This window comes from Rhinichthys klamathensis, unplaced genomic scaffold, assembly GCF_029890125.1.
Source record: "Rhinichthys klamathensis goyatoka isolate OS25496 unplaced genomic scaffold, OSU_Roscu_1.1 h1tg000275l_1, whole genome shotgun sequence".
Lineage (NCBI taxonomy): Eukaryota > Metazoa > Chordata > Actinopteri > Cypriniformes > Leuciscidae > Rhinichthys > Rhinichthys klamathensis.
Window position 1 is genome coordinate 1,626,958 of NW_026606794.1, and position 21,315 is coordinate 1,648,272.

General features: G+C 37.7%; 1 protein-coding gene across 12 annotated transcripts in view; it reads right to left on the reverse strand.

Moving 5' to 3' along the window:
- dysf (dysferlin, limb girdle muscular dystrophy 2B (autosomal recessive)) overlaps window positions 1–21,315 on the reverse strand; it is a 113,821-nt gene that overhangs the window by 59,580 nt on the left and 32,926 nt on the right. For 10 of the 12 annotated variants that reach the window (XM_056268632.1, XM_056268629.1, XM_056268624.1 and 7 more), the window contains 12 exons: window positions 21,113–21,286; window positions 17,969–18,056; window positions 17,802–17,879; window positions 12,445–12,626; window positions 11,630–11,770; window positions 11,104–11,133; window positions 10,556–10,591; window positions 10,392–10,433; window positions 4,675–4,776; window positions 4,354–4,515; window positions 3,454–3,619; window positions 3,001–3,074 (listed from right to left, as the gene is read on the reverse strand). In XM_056268632.1, coding sequence (XP_056124607.1) covers window positions 3,001–3,074; window positions 3,454–3,619; window positions 4,354–4,515; window positions 4,675–4,776; window positions 10,392–10,433; window positions 10,556–10,591; window positions 11,104–11,133; window positions 11,630–11,770; window positions 12,445–12,626; window positions 17,802–17,879; window positions 17,969–18,056; window positions 21,113–21,286 — 1,275 coding nt within the window. The remainder of the gene's footprint in view (window positions 1–3,000; window positions 3,075–3,453; window positions 3,620–4,353; window positions 4,516–4,674; window positions 4,777–10,391; window positions 10,434–10,555; window positions 10,592–11,103; window positions 11,134–11,629; window positions 11,771–12,444; window positions 12,627–17,801; window positions 17,880–17,968; window positions 18,057–21,112; window positions 21,287–21,315) is intronic. The other 2 variants (XM_056268623.1, XM_056268626.1) reach the window with 2 other exon arrangements.

Genomic DNA, 21,315 nt, shown 5'->3' on the forward strand with positions numbered 1-21,315 from the left:
TGCATTCTGCACTCTTGGAAACTGTCTGAGTTTGATTTTTTTGGTTAATTGTGTAAACCATGGTTACTGGAATCATTCTCATAAAACAAAGTCTCAATACAAGATAAAAGATAAGGTATTTTTAACCGCACTCTAAAAAATGCTGGGTTGTGTGGGATTACAAATTTAAGAATATGTTTAGGATGTGCTGATCTTATGTCCTTACATAACATAACATGAACAACTAAGGTAGAGTACATTGAACTTAGGAAATATGGACAAACCCAAACATTGGTTTAAATTTTTGATTTAACAGTTGGGTTTGTCCATATTTGACCCAAACACAGTATCTTTTTTAGAGTGCAAGCTTGAACATGCAGGCTTTGTCATGTTTTTGCTATGTTTTTGTGTTCTGTTTTTAAACAGTCAAAAGTTACTGTGCACGGGATATTGATTTGAGATATTGAGCATCTTCTTTCCAGATCTCACAGAGTGAGTATCAGACCATTTACTGCAATCGGGTTCCAAACAGTAGCCGCATAGAGACGATCATATTTTCCTCTTTGGCTTTTCCTGGTTTCATGAGTGGATCACAGCAGCCACAGGCTCCCACTGGAATGCTAGAAGTCATGCGGGATTGTGGCTCATGGATCAAATTGCTTTTCCTTCTAGTGCGATAGACCCCTGAAACTTTATTCTGAACCAGTGCAGCTGGCCGGTACGAAAGACCGTGCTACTGTATGTCAAAACCACCCTGGAGGAACCTGAGACGTCTATGAATGCTACATATTGTAGTATAAAACAGAATACGTAAAAAGAAGATGAGCTGCCAAAACTGCTAATCAAATGCATTTTCTACATGCGCAAAAGAACAACAACTACAACCTCAAGCAAAAACAAAATGTGATGAGCATGCCAACCCGTGAAACAATAGCCCTTCTTTACAAAAATGAACAGTTAAAATAACCATTTTCCCACAGTTCCTTCACTTCCTATATTCCATCAAACATTTCTGATAGACAAAAATAAGGGTTATTGGGGATTCTACCACAGATGACTGCGGTTGTGGTCCCTCTTTTATTTATGTTAGCAAGAATAAGCCATTTGATGGCAGTCCTCATAAAAATCCACATTTATAAATCAAGCCCATAATGCAGTGGTCAAGAGACATCTGAAATCAGGAGCAGAACTGGAGGGGATGTTTACTGAGTATTCAGCAATATATTTTCAAAGTCAAACATGTGGTTATTTCTTGAGTATTCAACTGATTTCATTAAAACCACAAATGGCGTGCCCAATGATGCCATCTGAATCGCCTTGAGAGTTTGGACTGACGTCCAGGACAGTGCACGTAACATAACATTTCAGGTTCATCATTGGGTTACAAATAGATGAAATTAAGGCAAGACATTGCAGGTAAAAAAATTACTTTGTCGCATACAGTGGAATACAAGGAAATTGAATCTTGTTCTCAGATTAGATCAACGGAAAAGGTAGCAAGTGCAGAAGAATAAAAATCCCCATTAATGACTGGGCGTGGGCGTGGGCTTATAAAACTGAGCTCAAAAGGGCAAGCGGGAAGTATTCCTCTTTCCACTCTGCATACAACAGAACGTCTCACATCCACAGGGAAGCACTGCCAGCCAGGCTGGAAGGTCAAAAACCTAAATAAACTGCCGTTTGTGAGTACGATACATTTCCAAGGAAACCAAGTGGGCCATGCGGGCCCGAATCTGATATTCTAGTCTAGTTTTTCTTCCAGTGACTGAACAAATAAAGGCTGAGAGGTTAAAGCTGAGACATGGAAACAATTTTTCAATTTTCCTAATCCCCCTTGATAATTTTTTATGTTGTTTTTATTTATTTTTTGGGAGTATTTTTAGGTCGTAGTTATGAGAGGGAATAGATGACAGCTCGAGGAGGCGTCATTAAAGTTGGCCTCTCTTTCTCAGAAAGCGAAGCGTGTCATTGTCTCAAGATGGTGTAAACCTTCATCGTACACACTAGTGCCAAACAGTATTCCATCATGTTACTGAATTCATGATTTCATCACACACACCCCCAATTATGCCGTAAGTTAACTAACATGGCACCATAGCAACATTACAAGGCTAGTTCGGCCAATATCTCATATTGAAATCATAGTCTAAAAGTAAATTCAAGTAAAAGATTTCAAACTGGATTTAGAAACAGCATTTCTACTAATACCTAATTGAATTAAAGGCAATACTATGATGCCCATGGCAATCTTGTCTCTCAATCCTTCAAGAGGCAGCCTTTGACTAGTCTACAAAAGCCTCACTTTCTTAGTGCCACAGACATTGTGTCCCTCTGGGGCAATGCCGTAACCCAGACTTTATAATGGACAGGATGTGATTGTCATGTTTCACAACTAGAATCACACTTTAATTCCACCATTAAAGGCATGGAGAAAACTACCCCTAGAAGACCTTATAAAGTGGTGTGTATACTCAGAAGTGCTTAACCTTGCCATGACAGCATACATCATACTCTAACAAGGCTCTAAAGGAAACCTGGAGAAACACAAGCTATGTGACCAATGAGCTACTGACTAACAGCCAAGAGGATTAACATCATAACAGACAAGAAAAAAAAGAATGTGTATTCATAGCAATAAAGCAATGGTTCTTAACGTTTTGACTGCATTGTCCACAACAATATTCAAAGACCCCATGACTTTTCCAGTTGTTCCTGATTTACTGGAAAAGGAATAAGAATAAAGATTTTTACGTGTACCTGATAAAATATTTCAGAGCTTGGCAAAACTAGGAAAAAGTATAATCATCAAATGTATAACATGTCCAGGGAGATATTAGATTTTATTAATTTAAATGACATTTTGAGGCTCCCTTAGATTTTTGCTGAGGTCCCCTGGTTAAGAATGACTGCTATAAAGCCATTTCCCCAAAGAGATCTGGATACAGCACTACATGTCACCTAGTCAATCAGCTAAAGAAAAAGAAGGACATTTTAAGTTGCAGGTAAAAAGACAGATCATACCTGTACAGGAATGAGAGGTTCCTTGTCATCGATATCAACCAGAACTTCATCTCTAGGGGTATGAGCAATCTCCTCTGTTGATGAAAATATACCATAAAATACTGTACGCATAAAGTATAATGTTTCATCTACATCATCAGAAGAATGCACACTCGAAACTGTTAATGAAACCGAGGAGAAATCAAGAAAATAATTTGATTCTTGCATTTAAAAAAAAAAAAAAAATTGTTCCGAATCAGAACCAGTTCTCATATCCAGTCCTAAACAAAAGCTCAAAATAGAACTACTTTTATCCAATATGATCGATTGATTGATTCCCTTGGCAGAAAACAAGTACCTTTAAATGTATCTGTTGTGTTTACAATAATTCTAATACAGTATATTTTGATGTGCAGTTAGGAACAATATGGTTCAAACGGTTTTTAAGTCATTTTCTTATTTCCTCCGTCTCACCAAATTCCTCTTCTGTAGGGTCTCTCTCCAGGCTCTCTGACAGACAGCGAAAGTCATTCAGTGAGTGGACTGTGCACTGGCCCACCACAGGCTTCCTGCCGAACTGTCGGTTGTCTATAACCTTGATGACCAATGGGGGCATGTAGAGCTCTTCCTTGGGCAGTAGCTAGAGTGTAGGAGAGATTATGAAGGGCAGAGATGTGAACATACTGTAAAGAGATGCAAGACTTCCAAACTTTTAACTTGTAACAAAATGACTTGTTTATTTCTCCATTTCAGTTGTTATTCCAAAGAACCTTCCTCTCTCTCTCTCTCTCTCTCTCTCCTCTCGTCCTCTGTGAAAGTATTTCACACCCTAAACTGAGTCAAACATGACATGGTATGGCACAGGACTGACCACGACTGACAGTGCAAATAACTTTCCCAGTCATTCAGCATTCTTTCCATGCGATGCCTCCCAGTCTTAGATGAGTATTGGAACGGAATCCAAACTATCTTACGTTTTAGAATTAAGAACTGACGCTCATTGCTGGGGAACATTGTTACTGTGCCAGTCATCACTCATGAAACATCCACCATGTGAAGGACACCATGACCGCATTGTATATAAGTCTGTCACACAACTGGTTAGCAGTATGCTGTAACAAAAAAATTGGATATCTTAACTGTTTTTTTTTTCATGAAGAATCTACAAGAAATCTCTGAAGAGGGCTCAGACAAAGGTCAACTGCATTTACTATTAACCTTTAATAATTACAATAGATTGATAGAGTACAATAGAGTATTTTTGTATTCATCCTTGATGAAAGCACATTAAAGTTGAATTTTATCCAACTGCACCTGCTTTATTGCAACAAAATTATGTAGAAAATAACTGACAGATCAAAATCCAGAGCTTACGACATCAATGAAGAGGGTGTTGACTTCAAAGTTAGGATTCTTCTTAGAATTTCGAATGACGCACGACTGAACCACACTTGCTCCACATTCCACCTGAAGACTGGGAGATGTCACCGTGGCCAGCTGGAAACTCTTCAGGTTACGCAAACCCCACGCCAGTATCTAAGAGTTTAAAGGTTAAAAGGTTGTCATGTCAGGTGCAAAGGCCTAAAGTAATCATAAAAGGGAAATAGGATTTTGTAAGGTTGAAATCAAGTCTATACTGTGCTAGAAGTGTTTTTAAACTGTAAATTGATAACTGAGATTAGGTTTTGGGCTCACCTCAATAGCAGTGCGCTGTAGGACAGGTTTTATCCCCTGTGGCACCATGTAGACATTAGGTTCTCTCAGTGGTGGTGGATAGGGCAAATCAGAGTCCTCTGACTAACAATAAAGGGCAAAGCATAATAGGAAACGTCAATAAGGTTCAGAGTTATTATCATTAACTAAACCTAAAACTATTAAAAAATGTTTGTTAATTTAACTTAAGCTGAAATAAAATACAAATATTAGACAACATTTTGAATTGTTGTACACACTAAAATAATAATAATAAAAAAACTAAAAATGACAATGAAATAAAAATAAATTAAACCTGAACAGTAATATTAAAAAAATACTAAAAACAATTACAAAAGCACATAAATTAAAACAAAATAATTAATAATAAAATAACATTGATAAGGATATTTCAATATACGTATATACAGAGCCGGACAGTAACGGAGTACATTTACTTGAGTACAGTACTTAAGTACAATTTTGAAGGATCTGTACTTTACTCGAGTATCATTTTTGGGGAGTACTCATGACTTTACTCAAGTACATTTGAGAGGCAAATATTGTACTCTTTACTCCAATACATTTCTATCCATAAACGTGAGTACCCGAGTAAAAAAAAAAAAAAGTAAAAAAAAAAAAAAATATCTCGGAAACCCTCAATTTTTTTGTTTCCCTCTCAAACGTGATTTGATTGTGCAGGCGCCACTGATTGGGACAGCCTATCAGCAATCACCTTCAGCTTTCCGCCAAAGTTAACTCCATGGTCAGATTTTATATTACACATTAATGTAAGCCAAGCATTTGGTTTGATGTTCTTGAGTATGTGGTGTGTTTAACACAGTCAGGTTCAAATGTGGCAGTGGCGTACCCACGAGGGATTTCTGATTTCTTAAAAAAAAAACTTCAGGAGGCAAAATATTTTACTGATTGTGTGAATTACACTGCGCAAACCAAAGTAGGCTACTACCCAGCGAATGAAGAAGGGTTGGCGCTCAGTCTCCACAGTACATAAAATATTAATTTTGTTTGTTTGTTTTGTTTTATTTTATTTTTCGGGTTTGCATTTATGAGGAAAAAACTATGTTATGGACGTGTTCTCCGTTACGGACGTGAGCGCTCTGAAAGCGGCATAAAAAATGCTTTAAAACTTTCACAGAGACATCAAACAGAAAACACAAAACCTTTCTTTAACCTGAATTTCGGTTTGCATTAATTGTATCTTAATTTTAATCAATGTTTCATCAACCAATTGCCTGGGTTTAATAAATAAGAAGTAAATAGCAGACGATAGATAAGAAATGGAGGCGCCGGCACGTGAACTGGATCTCGTCTCATAAATGAACCGAAACTCAGTGTATAGTAGCCTACTTGCCTCTCACAGACATGTCTACTTTTAAACAGAAAAATTCAAAACAAAAGAAAACAGACTACAGACTGTTCTCTGCTTATGTAATCCGTATGAAATGTGCATTTCTCTCTGGCGCGTTCACTACTGAAGATCGCGAGTCAGCATCGTCAACTTCATCTAGCCGACACTGACAAAGAAAACACTAGTTTATTAACAAGTGTTTATTAATAAACAATTAAAATATCTCCTTGCTATATTTTACATATTCATAATCATTCCTTTTGCCGGTTCTTTGTGACAGCTTTTAGGTGCTTTATTGGCAGCGCCACCCTTACATGTGGTGTGTGTGTGTTGTCCCCGCATTTAAAGATGGGACCCCCCAAATTTTTAATTAAATTAAATAAAGCAACATGGTAAAAAGATGAAAATGACTTGATTTTACTTTCAATTCCTTTTACATTCTCCAAGGTATTAACATTAACATTTTTCATAACTCCATGTAGGACGTTTCTGTGCATAAATGTAAACACTGTGGCAGTAGATTAGTAATGCAATATTTAGAAAATTTACTCTTGTACTCTTGATACTCAAGTACTTTTAAAAACAAGTACTTTAGTACTTTTACTTAAGTAGACATCTGAATGTAGTACTTTTACTTGTACTTGAGTAAAATTTAGCAAGGGGTATCTGTACTTTTACTCAAGTAACAAAGCTCTGTACTCTGTCCGCCTCTGCGTATATACTATATAAGTTCTTGTTTTATTGCAAACATGCATTAACAGTTTCAAAAACCATGTTATCTTCTTGTAATTGAAGGAGACAAAGAGTACATTTAGAGGGATCAACCTCACAAACACTATGTTTCCATTCTTCTCTACAAGTACATTTGCGTGACGCACCAAATTTGAAAATGGGTGTGAAAACAAACAAGAAATTGGTTACTAATAGCAGTCAAACATCATAACTTCACATGCCAATCAACGTTAGCAATCACGCCACAGTGCACACAAGCACACACACAATGACTAGCCAGGACTGCATTGAGCCAGTGCAATTGTTTGATGAATGGCACTACTGTTGAATACAATGGTGCTCTGTGCAAAGGGACCTTTGGAGATATCTTTCAGCCATGACAAATTGTAATGTTTTAAATTCTCCATGGCTGAAAACTTCTCCATGGTTAAAAACTTCATTACGTTGGGTTTAAAAGAGCGCCATTAAAGTCAACATGAAACAAAAGTTGCGATAGTCTTTTCTTCCCTACTGTGACGAACAGCTTCAAGAAATTTAGTGCAGAACTTGATTTTGTCTATCGGGAATTGTTTGGATCGTTGGATCAATGTGGTTTGCTATTGCTGTGATCTCATGTGAGTGACAGGTTGTCCCGCCCACACACCAGTAAACACGTCATCAGAGAAGTGACGTAGTTGCAAGCGGGAGAGAACGTTAATTTGATTAAAGATTAGGGCACATTTAAAAAAAAAAAAACGAATGATGTGCACGGATAAATCATTTATAATAAATGCTGCAATATTCCATAAAAAAAAGAGAATTGTTCATTTTGATTTCATTGAGACTTTAGGAACACCTTTAAGAAAGCATTGTTAATCTACTTGATAAATGAGAACCTTTCCTGACAATTATACAAACTCAGCGCTCAACATGCTCAAGCCTCTAGACACAAACATAACATTTTGGAAAGGCCACTGTATTCAAGGTTTAAATAGAACGTATAAGATCTTAATAGGGATGCATTTATATATACCGTATATATATATATATATATATATATATATATATATATATATATATATACACAGTGATGGTCAAAAAGTATTTGCCCCCTTGGTAAATATGATCAAAGATGGCTGTAAAAAAATAAATCTGCATTGTTAATCCTTTGATATTTTATAAAAAAAAAAAAAAAAAAAAAAAATCTAACCTTTCATTGAAGTAAAATAATTGAAAGTGGGGGGAAAATCACATTAATAAATAAATGCTTTTCTCCAAAACCTGTTGGGAACAATTATTTGCCCCCTTTTATTAAATACTTTTTGCAACCATACTTTTTCCAAGATAACAGCTCCTAGTCTTCTCCTATAATGCCTGATGAGTTTGGAGAACAACTGACAAGAGATCAGAGACCATTCCTCCATACAGAATCTCTCCAGATCCTTCAGATTCCCAGATCCATGTTGGTGCTTCTTCTCTTCAGTTCAGCCCACTCATCTTCTAAAGGGTTCAGGTCTGGGACTGGGATGGTCATTGCAGATGCTTGGTTTTGTGCTCAGTGGCCCATTTTTTGTTTTGATTTTGATGTTTGTTTTTGGATCACTGTCCTGTTGGAAAATCCAAACATGGCCCATTATAAGGTTTCTAGCAGAGGTTGCTGCCAAAAAAGCTAATTATTTTGTTTCATCTGACCATAGAACCCGTCTCGTTTGAAGTTCCAGTAGTGTCAGTTACTTTTCAAACATTCTATGGTCAGATGAAACAAAAAACCTTATAATGGGCCATGTTTGGATCTTCCATCAGGACAGTGATCCAGATACAAACATCAAAATTAAAACAAAAATGTGTCACTGAGCACAAAACCAAGCATCTGCAATGACAATCCCAGTCCCAGACCTGAACCCTTTAGAAGATGAGTGGGCTGAACTGAAGAGAAGAAGCACCAACATGGATCTGGGAATCTGAAGGATCTGGAGAGATTCTGTATGGAGGAATGGTCTCTGATCTCTTGTCAGTTGTTCTCCAAACTCATCAGGCATTATAGGAGAAGACTAGGAGCTGTTATCTTGGAAAAAGTAGGTTGCAAAAAGTATTAAATAAAAGGGGGCAAATAATTGTTCCCAATGTGTTTTGGAGAAAAACATTTATTTAATGTGATTTTCCCCCCACTTTCAATTATTTTACTTCAATAAAAGGTTCGATTTTTGCATTTCTTTTTAAATAAAATATCCAAAGGATAAACAATGCCGATTTATTTTTTACAGCCATCTTTGATCATATTTACCAAAGGGGCAAATAATTCTGACCAGCACTGTATATATATATTATATATGCATAATATATTGCACTTACATTTATTAATTTGGCAGACTCTTTTTTTTTTAAGTGACTTTCGTTGCATTCAAGGTACAATTTATTAGTCCATGCATTCCCTGGGAGTTGCTAGTGCCATGCTCTACAGTTTGAGATACAGGAATGCAGAAAAAAAAAAAAAATTGTATTACACATAGCTTATTGGCCAATATAACTTTCTGTTATTTACTGGTATTGGAAAGTTAATTTTGCATGCTTATTTCTCCTATTTGTATTCATTTAGAATACATTTTCTGTCATCTAACACTTACTAACTCACTTAAAGTTAATATTTAAAAACACTAATAATTTAATAACAATGTTATATGTAATATTTACCTACATAATGAATATCCATTTTTCATACTGTACATTATAATGCTGTGATGCCTAAATTCACTTGTAGCATTTAAAACAATTGATTTTAGTTTTTAGTGTTTGATTTTTAATTTGTTTAGACAAAATATTATAGAATTTTAATATCAGTCATTTAAGATAATTGCATTCCTAGATCTTAATAATATCATGCAGTTATTTCCAGCAAAAAAGGACAGTAAAGTGGAGTACAGAGGAAAAGGAAAAGTGCAAGACCATGAACCCTTGTTTTCAGCGCCATATTTTCCATGTATTGACAATGTTTTCATTTACTATTGGCGACACAGAGCACATGTACTAGTCCAGTGTGTTTAAGTCCCTAGTGTGTTTGTATCTAATGAAGAGCAGCTATTATGCAGTCTAATAGAAGCATGTTAGTTCCACCATTAGCCCATCACTTTGTTTCTTTTTGAAATACCACTGCAGAACAATACAAATCTTTGTGCAGATGAAGTAGAATCCAGTAGTTAGGAGAGCTGGGAATACAGACAGATCAGAAAGGGCTCTACATTTCCAAGTCACCTCCCACAAGATCTTGTCCTTGGCAGGCCTCATAAAAATTGAGGAGGTGCGTACATAGTACATGGAGTTCTGGAGGAATCTACCCACCAGGAATAAAAAAAAAAAAAACAATGTAGATCTCAACACCCCATATCTACAGCCTAATGAAAACCAGTGGGAATGACAATTTGGAGCTAACTACTGGTTCCAGCTATCTTCCATATTGAGTTATGTTTTAACATTTGAAGAGACGCTTGGCTGCTATAGAGATCTGAAGGACTTTTATAATCCTTCTGGTTTAATATGGTGGAACCATATGCCCTGTGTTTTTGGTTGAGTTTTTGAGTCAAAAGTTCCTGCTTAATACAGTAAAATGTGTTTGCGTATGTGTGTGCATGCTGAATTGTACCCATTGCTGTTGACTGTCAGAGAGGAACCCTGGAAGCACAAGCTTGAAGATGCCCAAAATAAACAGAGAGGGGAAAAATGAACAAGAGAACAGGAAAGAGATGCTCTGGGACAACTGCAAACAAGATTCATTGTCTATTCACTGAATCCTTTACCAACACTTACCTCATCCATGATATGTGAGGGTGGTAAAATATCCCCCTAGGAAAAAAAGAAAAGAAAAATCAAATAAATAAAGTGTTACTGTGTGGGCATTTGTTTGTGTGTGTGCGTGGGTGGGTGGCTTGACTGTTCTCTAAAAGTTCACTTTAATTCAATTTCCCTGTGATTATCCCACTCTAACAGATGCCAGCTGGTCCGGTCTGGACTGGGTGGGGCCTCTGGCACTCTTAAACTCCACTGGCATCTCCAATCAGTCTCCTGGCTGTCTGCATTGCCCAGACAGGGCCGTTCGCCTGAACTAAGAGCTGCAGAGCGGTGCCAGTCTCCAAACAGACAGGGCTAGTGAAGCCGGTTCAGATACAGTGATGTTTATGTCATTTACAGCAGCTCTATCCAATTACTCAATCGTGCCTGACTGAGACAACAGGGAGTAGCGGTGGCTTAAAGGAGAACAGAAAGTGTGTGAGTGTGTGTGTGTGTGTGTTTGTGCATGTTTTTTTTAGAGAAGATGACAAAAAAGAAGGGATTAAACTTTAAGAAATATGACTAACCTCTTGACCTGGGATGTGATGGACTGCAGGCTGTGAAGAAAGAAACTAAATGAATACATTATTTCAACACACATCTATGTGTACACAGAGGCACTAAAAAAACAGAGCGGTTTTGAATTTTAAATCATATGTTGTCAGACGCTATGCATACAAATGCAACTGCGTGGGTGAAGGAGCCACTGAACTTCCTCTGTGGTGCTGGAGAAGCTGTGATATGTGCCATGTAAACACTTGTGGGTTAAACTCATAACAAAAGCATCTCTTTCAACAGAGATGCTGCAGACAACAGCTGTGCTGGATGTGTCTAGAGGACGCAAAGAATCCCACACAATCATCATTGAGGTCATCTTAATTATTATGGCTCTTTATGGCCTTATATATTTGACCTTTATGGCCTTATATCATGGTATCATGACACCTGATGATACCTTCACAAGGAGCACTGCAAATTGCTAAATGAAGGCCAATGATGCCAGTTACAGTCTCACAATTGATGGTAATGACTATGAATGGATAATACTCTTACTTTATCTCTACGGATCAGTTCGAAAGCAGCAAGCAGTTCTCCAGCAGCCTTCCCAGCTTTCTGGATGGGATACCAGGCGAGGCGAGGGGAAGATACCATTGAAGGTTGGCAAACACATCGGCCCATAAACTCATCAGCACCCTGCAGAGGTCAAATAACTTGTCAAGCATTTTCTGTTTCAAAACCAGGTTAACAGGAGGAAAAAATGGACTGCTCCTGAGGAAAAGCTAAACACTGGTTTTGTCAAAGTTTGCCAGGTTCCAGCCAGGTTTGAAACATTTGGTAGCAAGCAAACTTGATATCCATAACTGTCTACCTATCTGTGATATAATCCTTTAACATTACATTATTTGAATTAATGTTTTCAGTGTTAGTCTATTACTGTGGTTTCATTAACCTGTTCCTAAACAGCATATAAAACAATATTGTTTGACAACTCCTAAATAACTGGTTTGTAAATAATGCAATACTTCATTTAGAAATGATAAATTGATCATTAATAAAGTATGAAAATACAATTATTAAACACATTATAGATATGCTTTTAAAACAAGAATAAAGCATTTATAGCTGTATTTATAAACTGCTTATTAATGACTATTAATGCTTTATAAATGATGAATTAAGTGAATGACTTTAAGTGAAATGACTTGCTATAAAAAAAAACTTTGGTCAGATAATCTCTACCTGACAAAGTTGGCGGTTCTCAACCTGAATAAGTTGTAAATCGGACCAGACTTCATATCGCTGGTCAAAATTTGACATGAAACACACCTGCTTATAAAACAACACATACCAACACAACGAAAACTCACATAAGTGTCCTGATCGTACAGCTCCACCACAATGTGCGGAGGGCTCTTCTCAGTCACTTGATGGTCTCCAAATATTTCCACTTCGTAGAAGATGAGGGTCTGGTCCCAGGTGGGATTGAGTGTGTTCCGAACAGTCACAGTCTTCTGGCTCTGATGCAGGAAGGACACAATGGCATAGGGATCTAATCAAAGAGTCAAAGATCAAAGGTCACTGAATTGCATCGCATTTTCATGTCAGGATGAGTGATGAAGTATGGCATGAGTTGCAAGTTCACATCGAGTGGGAATAGCATGGGTAATGTGCACTTGTATACTGTCAAAAACGAGATCTAAACTGTCAACTGAAACGAGAAAGGCTTCAGCAGGTCAGATGGAGGTTATTGCCACATAGATGAATAAACGCAATGGAAAGAACTGCATCAAGAGTTGGGAAAGATGTGCAGCCATCAACTCATTGAAGTCTGTTTGCCATCAAGACTGAGGCAGTGATTCGGTACCTTCTCCTCAGAACAAGTCTTTCAATGCATCAGTAAACATAATAAACACAAGTATTTCTGTTTTTATTTGGTTCTGTAATGAGGGTGACGTTGCCAAGAATATAACATCAATTATGGACGTGAAAAGAACCAGAGATACCCTGAGTTATGGTGCAGGGAGGGTGAGACCATTTTTGGTCTATGTAATGTCTAAAAGATGATGTGTGGTTGTGAGACAGAGAAAGGGGGGAAAAAGTGAGTGATTTAGCAAAAGCATGTGCATGTGTGAGTGTTTATGTATTTAAGTGAGTGTTTTAAACAGATAGTTCACCCAAAAATAAAGAATTATGTAATTGTCATTCCAAATCTCTATGTAGTTAGGTTTCAAATTACAATTTTCTTGTCAAATAGGCATGTTTGACATGTAGTCATAGTAGTGACAAATTTCTAATTTGTGAGCTTTGTCAAAACAGGAATTTGACCCAACGCTTTAATGTGATTTAAAGAACACTAGTAACATAGCGCACGAGTAGTGTTGATTTCTTTTTTGTCCTTTCTGGAGCATGACAACAGTACTGTGGTCACTATGAACGGTCACTGAAAACAGTGTACATTCTTCCAGATTTCTCTGCATTAAATAACAGCCTATGAGATTTTAATGACATGAGGGTGAGAAACAAATGGCATATTTTTTTAGTTTAGTCAACTATTACTACAAACATTTGTGTGTGTGTGTAGAAAAATAATGCAGTGACATCAACTACTTAGGAATGCCAGAAATTGGAGGGACAGTCAAAGTTTATTATTTCAGTCGACGTAAAGCAGCCTCAGTGGGATAGTTTCACTAGGGAGGGAGAAATAGACACTTTTCCCAGCTCTTAATAAACTAGCCCAGTTACACACATGCACACACAACTTCCCACTTCCCACAAACACAGTGGCTCAAATAAACAAAGGGATAAACGAGCTTTGGGGAGCGTGCACTGTTACCCAGGAGCCAATGGGAAATAAACACAGGCAGTGTCTAATCTGCCTGCTTACAGTGAAATAAATAAACTGTCTCCCCCAAGGGCATTGTGGGACTGGACATGTCGACGGCTGCCCACGTGTAGGACTCAAACATGATGCATGACCCTTGGGAACAATGACATGCTCAAAGAAAATAGGGAAAGGATTTTTGGCAATGCATTATTTCCCATATATCAATACTATACAGTGTTTAAAATACTCTTTGTATATATTATGTGAGCCTTTAATTTGATCTGTTTTGTGTATGTATAAAAACTGTTATAAATACTTAATAAAATCAGGAGACAGGCAGACAGAGATAGATGGATGGATGGATGGATGGATGGATGGATGGATGGATGGATGGATGGATGGATGGATGGATGGATGGATGGATGGATGGATGGATGGATGGATGGATGGATGGATGGATGGATGGATGGATGGATGGATGGATGGATGGATGGATGGATGGATGGATGGATGGATGGATGGATGGATGGATGGATGGATGGATGGATGGATGGATGGATGGATGGATGGATGGATGGATGGATGGATGGATGGATGGATGGATGGATGGATGGATAGATAGATAGATAGATAGATAGATAGATAGATAGATAGACAGACAGACAGATAGACAGACAGATAGACAGACAGATAGATAGACAGATAGATAGACAGATAGATAGAGAACCAGACAGATAACCAGACAGACATAGACGGACATAGATAGATAGACAGACAGACATAGACAGATAGACAGATAGATCGATAGATAGACAGCTAGCTTTAGAACAGAGGGACCTACAACCATATAGCATCTGGCAAAAACCTCTGATTTCATCTAATCCCCCTCCAGTAGCCAAATCACTGATGCAGCTCTACATTTTCCCCTCCTTTATAAATATTGTGGTCCATCGATCATTCCCCTTTACCAAACTCCTTCTCAAGCGCACCAAGGACAAGTGATTTCTGCCTCGAGCTTGATTTATTCATTTTCCTCATACCTCAGAACCCTGTAAAAGATCTAGGCTGGGTTTTGTGCATCAGGAGACTGACCCAAAACTATTTGTAGATTTGTAATCAGAGCGCCAGACTGGCCTAATTTATACCAGGCCTGTATTTTTAAAAGGATCCTCAATGTTTTTTCATCTGTGCTTGCGGGTTCAGAATGAACCTTAAAGGCATAGCCTGGGTAGCTACATTTCCAGGATTTCACAAAAACAAAAAAAACAATATACTTCAGATCTTTCTCCACCTTAAAGTCTCTTTTTCTTTTTTCTTTTCATCCTTGTCCGCTTTTGTTCCCATTTTTAGACTATGGTTTTTCCATGCATAGGATATTTATACCAGACATCTCTAATGGGTGATAACCAGCAGATGTATTTTGCCTGCATTTTAATGATGTGGAGCACTCTGGGTTAAAAATTTCACTACCACAACTTAGAGCTTTAGACCATGGCAACACTCGCTACGGTTTAAAAGCGGTGAAATACTGCTCCCGTGTTGCCAGGAAAGCTCTTTTATATTTGACTTTTTCAGGGACTGTTTTTTCTTTGGCAACATCAACAATCAGTGTCACATTTTGAATGAAAACTCACTTCATGTTTATTAATAGGTAATATTAATAAAAAGGTAATAACAAGGCCCACATGGAATCTGCACATTTATGAGGGGAATTCTGTGGAATGGCTTAAACAGAGCAGAGAACACTACACATATTGGTGGCTAAAATACATTTACATAACTCTTTTTTGCCATATCTCTTTCAAATGACACTTATTAAAAGAATAACCAATAAACAAACACACAGGTGGCAGGGTGGTGTAGAGCTTTTGGAATGACAAACTCTTTGGATCTGCCAACAATTCCACAATATTCACTACAAAACTATAACAATAAAACATTACTGAAATTACATTACATTACTTTTGTGGATTTTTTGAGTAACTTCTCCTTCTAAAGAGTTAGAGAAAACCACTACAAAAAATCTATAACCAATAGCTAATAAATACAGCATAAAGATATGATTATAAAGGAGACAGAAGCACCTGTACAACTGCAAAACCAGAGAATGTTTCACCTGACGTGTGTGTTTAGACAGTTTACATAACTTTGGGAATGTGGTTAGACCAGCAGAAGTTAAGTCCCTTTGACCCGGCAAAACGTCACACGTGCATCTTGAATAAAAAATTGCATGCATTGCACATGCTTTATGTCCACTTGTTTTGATACTTTCCAAGGACACAAGTCATGGAAGAAATAGCTTGGCAAATAAGGAATCAGCGCCACTAAATCAAAAAGAAAAACGGCAGAGCAGAGCAACAAATTCAGCATATAATGTCTCATTGTTTTCAGGGCTTTTCACTTTTTAAAGTTCAGAGAAGACAGGATGTGATGGGGAGAGAAAGAAGGGGGTAATGGGATATGTTTCAAGCCAGATTCAAACTTGCTTCATCCATAAGAGCAACGGCATCGGAGCTCATGCACTAAGCACTAGACTATGGCTCCGACTTGATTTGTTTTACTTTATGTAGTACCACCTCTTTTATATACAAATGACATTTTTTACATCTTCGCTGCCAACGTCTTCTCTCATGGACACCATTGTAAATCTACTTCATTTCGCTTCTCTCTGGGCTATACTTGACCCAAACGTCCTCGGCCCAGCCTGTGCCAGGCACAATATTTCACCCCCTCTGACGTAAGCTCAGTTACGGTTCCTCTACCATTTACTCTCAAAAGACTTCACTTTTATGAATTTGTTATTTATAAAGTGCTCCTATTATTCTAGGCAATACTGACCCTTTTTTAACAGAAAATCATAAAATCATAATTCTGCCATGTTAAGCTATTGCTCTCAATATGCTTCACATTAGGACTACCCATTGACCTCAATTTGTGTCACCACATGACCTGGAAATATGTATCTTATTGTATGTTAACTTGAACAAAATGTCATTGGAGCTGGCAAAGCGCTCTTCATGCCATGTGGCATTGTAGTAAATGTCTTAAAAGGCTGATTTCGCCCGATGCCTGCTGTGTGTCTGAATGTCATGCTATTAGTGGATTCAGAAGAATATATTACTCAGAATCCATACAAATAACCACAAGTTCGGGATCTGAAAGGTCACAGTGCAATACATGTAGATTCTGACAAAGCTGCTTTACAAAATGAATGACTGCATATATTTCTTGGTACTTTTATTGGCCAGAATGCATTGTTGTCTACAGTACATTACGGTTTTAATGAAAAACAGTATGTTCCTGTCAGAATATGGCCTTTTTTTTTCCTTTTCTTTTTTTTACAGTGTATGCATATAGCTTTGATCAGATTATACCCAACAAGATAGAGTAACCTCCAAAGCTTTTGTTGATTTCTTAGGTTTTGACCTTGGAATTGTCACCAAGGATGGGCTGAAGAAATGGCTCCTTAATTTCTCCTTTTTCAAGCAAAAAGCTTCAAAAGTTTGGAGTCATTGGGATTTTTTTTATTTTTTTATTAATGCTTTTATTCAGCAAGAGTGCATTACATGTATCAAAATTCAGGGTAATAACATTTATAATGTATTATAATACTTCTATTTCAAATAAATGCTGCTCTTTTGAACTTTCTATTCATCAAAGAATCATGACAAAAGTATTATCAGCATATTAGAATGATTTTTGAAGGATCATGTGACACTGAAGGCTGGAGTAATGATGCTGAAAATTCAGCTTTGCCATCACAGGGATAAATAACATTTTAAAATATATTTAAAAAGAAAAAAAAAGTTATTTTAAATAACATAAAAAATTCAATTTTGAATTGTGCACAACCCTGATTTACACAAACCTTGATATGTTTGTAATAGTTGGTATGCTCACCTGAGAAACTGTCTTTATCCATTGCCAGCAGGTCTCTGGCCTGATACAAGTAACATCGCAAATGATACAGGGTCCCATCTGAAGAATCAAGAAGCAGCATGGCAGTGTAGTTTCAGTCATCTGTCATTATTTTAAATGAAGTGAGAAAACTGGCATGTTCAACTTACTATCAAAGAAGCAGGAGATGGTTGGGCGGTTGACACCAAAGGTTGTTGTAACTGACTTATCGTCATTCTTTTCATCAGTAACACTGCTCTGTTGAAAAAACACACACAAACACTGTGAGACAGATTATGTTCCTTCAACCTAAACAGTAGACTCAAACATTTTGGCATTCAGACAAGACAAGGCATTCATGTTGGATCAAATATCATAATATTCCGACCAAAAGGGTAAACAGAGTATGTGTTAATGATAACTGCTGTCAGTTGTGGAACGGGCAACTGTATATGCACCACAAACCACTGGCATGAAAAGATTACATCACCACCCAAAGACACTCGAATATCATTTTGACACATACAAAAATCCTGATCTTCTCTGAATAAAATGCCTGATGATGTCTCTTAACCAAAATGAAAATGCTATGTCATTTGTGGCTCACAATATTTACATAACCCAATACACTTGTATGGTTTTGGAGAAAAAAAGAAACACACCCTCCAAAGTGCCCTCTAAAAGAAGAACAGAATTTGGAATCCAATTCCAACGAGTAGCGGTGTAGCGCAAACCCAAACACTGAAACGCTATTTTAATGTCACATTGTTCGCACATGCAGCTTTAAGTGCCAAGCAAGCTGATAATCGAACCTGATTTTCGGTCTCTCATATGCGGCGGTGAAAAGTTTGATTCGTTGTAGTTAATCAAATCATCCTATCTCTCTTGCATATGTAGAGGTGGCAAAAAGGGTAATTCATTCTAGTGAATTGGACAATAGGTTAATCTTAAATAACTCTCTATCTCTCATATGTAGCAGAGAAAAGTCTGATTCATTGAAGTGAATCAGTTCTTCCTAAACAAATCTCTCTCTTATCTGTAGTGGTGGAAAGTCACAGTAATTCTAGTGAATCGGTTCATCCTAAACAACTCTCTCTCTCTCTCTCTCTCTCTCTCTCTCTCTCTCTCTCTCTCTCTCTCTCTCATGTGTAGTAGAGGAAAGTTTGATTCATTCTAGTGAATCAATTCATCCTAAACAGCTCTCTCTCATATGTAGCATTGAAAAGTCTGATTCATTCTAATGAATTAGTTCATCTTAATTGACTCTTTCTCATATTTAGCAGTGGATTAATTATAATGAATTGGTTAGTCTTAAACTGCTCTCTATCTCATATTGTGGTATTATTTTAATTGGTCCACTGTAAATAGTAATATCTCTCATATGTAGAGGTACAAAGTCAGATTCATCCTAAAAGACTTTCTCTCATATGAAACTTTGGCAAGTTATTCCAATGAATCGGTTCATTCGGACAGTCCATGTAAATTAACAGCATATGCTCTAGCAGTGGAGATACAGGAAGAGCAGGATTTAAAAACGAGGTTAAACACTCTATATCATATGGAAATAATTGAAAATGAGTAAATTAAGCATTTGATGTGATTAATTGATGTCTATGGATCTGAATTTTCAGGTGCCCCAGATGGCAGAGCAAGGGAATCATCTAGTTCACCTCTGTAAGGCACTACTTGCACGATGGATCCGTTCCAGACCCTCATCAACTCTCAATTCTCAACTCAGCCAAGCCCACATGACATCTTGTGCCAAAGCTGCCTGGAATAGACCCGTAACAATGGACCCAGTGGACCAGACTATGAGTAAAAGAATAAGCATACTAACTAGGCTTTATGCATACAGTGCCGCTGCTAGCCATTTTGGTGCCCTAAGCATAATTCCTTTATGATGTCCCCCCGCCCCCCCTAAAAAAAAAAAAACATTTTTATTTAGGATTTTCATTTAGGGGGGCTAAGCCCCCAATGAGGGTATGATTTATAAAAAAATTAAAAAGCTAAAAAGTAACACTTTAGATTAGGGTCTAATGCTTACTATTAACTAGTTTCATTACCATGCAATGGCATGGTTTTATAATCACTGGGATCCCGAATTTGAGGCAGGTTAGTTAGGGGTGTTCGGGGGAAATTTGGGATTTTTCTGAACTACAGATGTGCATTTTAAAGATGTTGTGAAGGCAAAAAAAAAAAAAAAAAAAATTCGATAACAGCTTTAAAACTATGTCAGTGGGCAGCTGATTATTTTTCTCTCCTCATCAGCATCACACTCTTTTTCTCTTTGTTTTTATCTTGCCCTGTCTCTTCCCCTCCTAAAGTTGGCTTTTTTAATTTACTAAAGGTTACAATTTGTATTTTATTCTCAATATGTACACATTCATTATAAATCCTGTGCCTAACATGATGAAAACGGCTTTGTTCATGTTTCTTGTCCCCTCACAATGACAGTAGCCTAAACTATTACACTAGGCTACATGTTACATATAGGCCTATTTTCAGTTCAAAATGGCGAAATTAGACAAAACTATATTAGTTTGCCTAATTATTTTTTGTCATTCGTTTAACATTTATGACCTAAAAAAAAAACTGTCAAATAAAGTTAAGTTTAGCTACTTACATCTTATCTCGCACTTGACCGTACACTGAAGCGTCGAGTTGCACTGTTAAAATTCGCGCTCAGCGTCTGTGAACATAAAGCCCGCCTACTTTGATTTGATTGGTCATCTCAAATATTCTGACATTGACGAGCAGTGACAGACCAATGATGAACACACACATGAACACATCACACACACACACACACACACACACACACACCCTGTCCTGTGTTTCTGACGTGCTCTCTGTCTCTGCTCGGCGCCGCTGCGGAATGAAGAGGAAGAACGCGCTGAATCTGATTATAACAAGAAGTTTGATGATTGGTTTTTCATTAGGCTATTTTTGGTGCCCCCTCAGCACTTGGTGCCCTACGCACAGCGCGTGATGCGCGTGGTGGGAGCGGCGGCGCTGTATGCATACACCGTCCTTCACACTCACTGCTCCATCTCTGTCTCCCTGTAAATGATATCCCATGATGCCCTTATTTTACCAGACTGATTCCACTTTGCTTGCCCAGTCTCTCTCAGCACCTCCGGTTCGTCCAAACTCAAAGCCCTCCACACCCATTCTCGCCTTTGCCTTGTCTAAATTGCATCTCGCCTTCGTTTGATTCAGTCCGACCATTTTCCTTTCCTTCCATTACGGTCTCTCTTTCTAAATCTCACCCCCAATTCCAGCTCCACATCACTCAAATAGTCAACACTCATTACCAGCGAACACTCCAAGGCAAAGATGGCCGCCGGCCCTGTCTTTTCTAATGGTTCCATACGACATCTCCAGCGCCGGCGCCGGAAGGCGTCCGTCTTCCTCTGCTTGAGGTGAAACTTCCAGCCAAATAAAGAAGCATACTCCCAGCCCTCACGCTCCGACTCGTCCGGACGCTGCTGTAGAAGAGTGAGCACACAGAAAAAGA